General features: G+C 50.2%; 1 protein-coding gene across 1 annotated transcript in view; it reads left to right on the top strand.

The window, feature by feature from the left end:
- Positions 1–537: 537 nt before the first annotated feature.
- Positions 538–6,000, top strand: part of CCDC80 (coiled-coil domain containing 80) — a 32,306-nt gene continuing 26,843 nt past the window's right edge. The window contains exons 1-3 of the mRNA XM_045507170.2: positions 538–758; positions 845–1,344; positions 1,784–3,684. Coding sequence (XP_045363126.1) covers positions 1,795–3,684 — 1,890 coding nt within the window. The 5' untranslated portion in view covers positions 538–758; positions 845–1,344; positions 1,784–1,794. The remainder of the gene's footprint in view (positions 759–844; positions 1,345–1,783; positions 3,685–6,000) is intronic.

The following is a 6,000-nucleotide window of genomic DNA, read 5'->3' as shown; positions in this document are numbered from 1 at the left end:
TTACAGCCAGAGCCCAGAACTGGAGATCATAACGGCCTTTCCCTGTATAATGGCGACCACAGTCTCAGGGGAGAAGCAGCATTGCCTGCATTGCTAACCTTTTACCAGCTTCCTTTCATGCCAAGGAGAAACCAGGAACAAGAAGACAGTAATACGATCCCCAATTAGCATAAAATAAAAACAACCCAGTCATGTTTTCCATGGGCTATTCCAACCTCAAACTAAACGCATGAAGCCAGGAGAAAGAGATAAAAATATACACACGGAACTATAAATATATATACTATCTGTGTATGTACAGCCAAGCACCCTAACCCAAATGAGTATCTGTCTCTAGGAAAACCAAGCAGTCAGATATAAAAACCCGAGAATTTTCCTTTTCCAAAGTGCAGTGTGAATACAGACTGGAAGAGGCAGTCTCCTGATGACTCAGTAGGGAAGGGGTTAAGTCCTCAGCCATCCTGTTCTAAATTGATTTATGATGATGTGCAGTGTTTCAAAACTCTTCCCCCACCCCCAAGGAACAGCCCCTCTTCCCCACCCCACCCCCATTCTGGGCTCACCGCTCACCGTGCTGAAATGGGAAGGAGGTGGTGTTTTGCTGATCTGTTAAATTCTTAGTGAAGTTTCGTTGATTTCCAGTGGCTGCTGTTGTTTGAGTTTGGTTTGGATCAAAACTGAGGTTGTCCTGGCATTTCTGGGACTGAATCCAGGCAAGAGGAAGAAGAAAAAGGAGAAGGAAAAGAGGAGAGAAAAAGGTGGGGAGAAATAAAGGGAGGAGAGAAGCGCAGGAAAAGAAAAAAAAAGTCCTTTTTTAACATCACATTCCTGTGTTTTCCCTCAGCCTGGAAAACAGATTAATCCCAGTGCTTTTGCTTGGAAACAAAGGGACTAAGCCAGACTGTGGGGGAAAGCGTGATAAGAAGGATCCTGGAACTGGAAAGAAAGAGCGAGATACAGAAACAGCTGGGGCTCCACTTTAAGGGGCGTCCAGTGCTGTCGGCCGGGGGGATTGGCACACACAGACACACCAGCCTGAGTAGAAGCTGCAGACAAATGGAGATGCAAAGACTTAAAAGGACAGCTCCTTTCACCTCATCCTACTTGTCAAGAAGGTAAAAAGGCACAGCTAGAAAGAAAAGAAGGCTCAGCCCACGGGTCCGGACAGGCGGTGGTCTGTGTGTGGCTTTGGGAGCCGGAGCTGCAGCACACCCCTTTGTATCGCCCAGCCTGGAAAAGGAGAAAGAGAGTTGGGAGGAAAAGTACTTCATCTAGGAACTGTCCTGGGAGCACACTTCAGATTGATTTTTAAACCCTCTGCATTCCATCTCCATGAGCCACAATGTAAGTGTGTAACCTTGCCTGTCTTTGCTGTGTTTGTTTCTTTGTTGCTTATGTAAAGAAACGAAATCAGAATGTTGTCATAATTAATTGCTCAGTGTGCATTTTCTCTGGAGCATCAGTCAGTTGAAACAGTGCAAGCACGCTGAATGGGGAACTGAGTTGGGTTTTCTGCTTAAAAACTGAGTTGGGTTTTCCGTCTCTGCTAAGCACTGACAAATTACAGGGACTCAAAAGCAACAGGATATCATCCTATTTTCCATTCCCTGACCTCCCTCCTTCTTCTCTAACCACCCCTTCCCCCTCCCCTTGGCCAAGATAGAGAAAAAGATAATGCCCAGCTCTGTTTGCAATTAAGTGATTTTCTTTCTTTCTTTCTTTCTTCTTCTTTTTCCCCCCTGTCCTCCCCTTTCTATCTTTTGACCTTGCTGCCTCCCCAAAGTGGACTGCACAATGACATGGAGAATGGGACCCAGTTTTACCATGCTGTTGGCATTGTGGCTGGTGTGCGGATCAGAACCCCCATCTCAGGCCATGAATAGAGGGAGCCACGGGGGGCGGAAAGTGCCTCTGGTTTCCCCCGTCAACAGAAGGCCAGCTCGGCTTCTGAGGCACACGGGGAGGTCTCAGGGAATTCAGAGAACCACTCTGGAAGAACCAAACCTTCAGCCTCTCCCAAGAAGGAGGAGCATACCGGTGTTGAGAGTAGGTCAGTCAACGGCTCCGCCAGCCTCGCGGGGCATCCATGGGGCCCGGGTAAGAACTGAGCAGAGGCCAGCAGCTCGGAGCTCTCCCCGCGACATGGTCCGAGACGAGGGGTCCTCAGCTCGATCAAGGATGCTGCGCTTCCCGTCTGGGTCCAGCTCGCCCAACATCCTTGCCAGCTTTGCGGGGAAGAACAGGGTGTGGGTCATCTCGGCCCCTCATGCCTCCGAAGGCTACTACCGCCTCATGATGAGCTTGCTGAAGGACGATGTGTACTGTGAGCTGGCGGAAAGGCACATCCAGCAGATCGTGCTGTTCCACCAGGCCGGCGAGGAAGGAGGCAAGGTGCGGAGGATCACCAGTGAGGGCCGGGTCCTGGAGCAGCCCCTGGACCCCAGCCTCATCCCCAAGCTGATGAGCTTCTTGAAGCTGGAGAAGGGCAAGTTTGGCATGGTGCTGCTGAAGAAGACGCTGCAGGTGGAGGAGCGCTACCCTTATCCCGTCAGGCTGGAGGCCATGTACGAGATCATCGACCAGGGCCCCATCCGCCGGATAGAGAAGATCCGGCAGAAGGGTTTTGTGCAAAAATGTAAGGCCTCGGGGGTAGAGGGCCAGGTGGTGGAGGAGGGGAACAATGGTGGAGGAGCAGGAAAGCCAGGCCTGAGCAGCGAGAAGAGGAAAGAAGAGCAGAGGAGAGCGCACGTGCCACCCACCAGAGATAGTCGGGTGAAGGTGATGAGAAAACCGGCCGCCACGATGGGGGCCCCTCCCCCACAGCCTCCAACCGCACGGGCCACCACCATGCCTCCTACTCCCGTCACAACAGTGACTCGGGCCACCTCTCGGGTGGTGACTGGAGCTGCAAGACCTACCACCACCACACCCTTTCCAACCACTCAGAGGCCCTGGACCCCCCGGGTGCATCCTTCCTCAGACTCCCACAGGCCCCCCGCAACGGCCGAGGTGACCACTGGCAGGGGGCCCGCGTCCTCCGAGAATCTCTACCCTCCACCCAGGAAGGAGCAGCCCAGGGAGAGGCCGCCGACCACCAGGAGGCCCAGCAAGGCCACCAGCTTGGAGAGCTTCACGGCTGCCCCTCCCACCACCATCTCGGAGCCCAGCACCCGGGCTGGCGCGGGCCGTTTCCGGGACAACCGCACCGACAGGCGCGAGACGGGCCCCCGGGACCCAAATGTGGTGCCAGGGCCGCACAAGCCAGGGAAAGGGAAATCTCCCAAAAAGAAAGCCCAGGACAAAATTCTCAGCAATGAGTATGAGGATAAGTATGACCTCGGCCGGCCAACCGCCTCTCAGCTGGAGGAGGAGTTGCAAGTGGGACACATTCCCCCGAAAAAGGCCAAGGAGTCGAAAAAGCACGAAAAGCTGGAGAAAGCCGAGAAGGAGAAGAAAAAAAAGGTGAAGAGTGAGAAAGCAGACAAGTTACTTAAGAGTGAAAAGCAAGTGAAGAAGGACAAGGCTGAGAAAAAGAGCCGTCAGGAGAAAGAGAAGAACAAGAAGAAAAAAGTGGGGAAACACGAGCAGGACGGGCACCTGAAACCCACCAAACACTTCACACAGAGTCCGAGGAAGTCGGTGAGCGACCTGCTGGGGCCCTTTGAGGGCAAACGAAGGCTGCTTGTAAGTAATCTTCCTCTTGGTGTTTTCCTGTGGGCTAAGGCAGTGTTAGGGTTTGGTGTGTGATTTTTCTAAAATCATATTGCTGGATGGCAGACTGTGGCTGAAGCTGCACTCTGTCAAGATCCCGAGGTTTGTCAGGGAAGGGCAGCCAGGCCAGCTCATTCTGGTTTAGATGGTCTGTGAACATCTATCCACACAGATGCGCAGCCCTAAGTTCAGAGTCAGTGGCTGGTGGATCTTAGACATGAGCCCAGGGAGGCACCTGTGCTGAGCTTCCTCCAAACCCGTCAGACCCATCCCCATCCTTACTGCTCTCTTCCATGGGGCAGTTCTAGATACAGCTCCCTTTTGCCAAGTTCAAAGAATAAAAGGAGAATGAAGGAGTTCCTAAAATGGAATGCATTGACTGTGGTCATAGTTTAGGAAAAGGGTTTCTCTCTGGATGAACTTAAGAACTAGAAGCATGTGTCTGGGGGACATGGCAGGTTTCCTCCCTTCCCCCCTAACTAGGTCTCTGCCAACAATTGGACAATTGGAAGACTCAAAGGGGAAGTAGAGCAGCCTGGGTGGGGAGTGGATGTGACCGGGAGTGGGGAAGGGTCCTTGTTGATCTGCCCTCATGAATACCTTTAAAACCAGCTAGCTAAAATCGTCTCCCCTAAAGGGTGCCTCCCCTACCACTGCCCAACTACCAGTAGGAAGAGAAAAGAATGGAGTGTGGGGAACTGGGTTAATTGCTCCAGTCTCCAATGCCCTAGAGTTACATCTGAATTTAGAGTCAAGATGTCATGACAGTTTCTCCTGAGCCTCTAGAAAATGAGCTTGTGTGTGCGTGCATGCTAGTATGTATGTGTGCATGTGTGTGTGTATGTGTGTTTAAAAGGGGACACAAAGTCCTTACTTCTACTTTGCCTGTGGTTCTGAGTGCCCCAAGTTACAGGTCCATCTCAGTAACTCTTTTGGCCATTCCTTGCCACCATCCAAAGGATGATACTAGAATCTAGTCAAAGTCCAAGAGGGCTTCGGACAAGAATAAGCACAATCCTAAATGTAAGGGCAGTTCTCATGAGTGATGAAGATTCGCTCTTCTCTTAATGTCTCCTTGTCCCTCTTTTAGTGCCCGTCTAAGATTTTACCCCTAGCTTCTTAATGCCATCATTTTACTCCAGGCTGTCTAGGACGAAAAGCGCACGATGCAGTTACTTCAGAGAAAAAAAAAATCAATAAATTAATGTTGGATAATGTGAGCCAGGAATGATTCTGTCAGATACCTGAGTGGGAGGGGGCTGTTTCATGCCACTGAGGACAGCACCTATCCTGCTGAAGGCACACGGTGACTCCACACCCTGCATGCCCACCATTAAAAGAGACAGACACTCACCTCTGAAGGCATCTTTCAGAGGGTCTTTTAGTTTTTCCAACTAAATTTAGATTAATTATCTGAGCAAAGTGACTCTGGTGTCCATTTATCTTCAGTGGTTTCAAAAAGTTAAATGTGCATGTGAAATATTATTCAGGGCAGAGTGCCTTGTGATGTTTATCATGGGTGGGGCTTATCCCCAGACTCTCTGTTTCTTGTTTTTAACCAGAGCCTTAAAGTAAATGTGTAAACTTAGGCTAGCAGAAGATAGGTTGACTATTAGAGTAGTTTAACAGCTGTTTGGTTATTCCCAGAGTATGTAAGTTTAAATGGGAATGTTCCAATCAGGACCAAAAAGAATCACTGATTTTAGAGTAGAACTCCACCTGCGACAGACCCTGTGGGGGCAAACTGCTCTCTCTGGGGGTATGGGAGAGCATCAGTGGTGTGCTCTGCTGCTCTCTTCCTGAGTACCTGGGACTCTGTCCAGCTTGCTAAAGCACATCACCCAACCCTGGCCATTTGGCCAACAGAGCAGGCATAGTGTTCCTCATGGTCAGGTTTTAACCGGGGGGAAAATAATCATGGGTAAAATGTCAGGATTGTAATTGTGCACCCATCTGGCAAATACTTCCACTGCCTCTAGTTTGTGAGTCCAAAGAAAGGGGTTTTCATACTATATCCCTGATATTAGTCATGCCTTTCATTTCTCTCTCTTTCTCCCCACTCCCTTAGTCAGGGATTTGAAAGCCCAGCTGGGTCTTTTCTGCTTTTAACAGTATCCCTGATCATAAATTTCTAGCAAATGAAACTCAAACGACAGCTTCTGCTGATGTCATGTGAGGCAAAACAGAAACCAGCTGGGATTGCTCAGGGCAGGGTTGCTCTTTGGGGTTGGAGAGAGAACCAGGATTGTTATTAGAAAGGAAGTACCAACAGGAGGCATTTCAGTCTTG

Source organism: Camelus bactrianus, chromosome 1 (assembly GCF_048773025.1).
Source record: "Camelus bactrianus isolate YW-2024 breed Bactrian camel chromosome 1, ASM4877302v1, whole genome shotgun sequence".
NCBI classification, from domain to species: domain Eukaryota; kingdom Metazoa; phylum Chordata; class Mammalia; order Artiodactyla; family Camelidae; genus Camelus; species Camelus bactrianus.
This window is presented reverse-complemented; position numbering and strand designations above follow the sequence as displayed.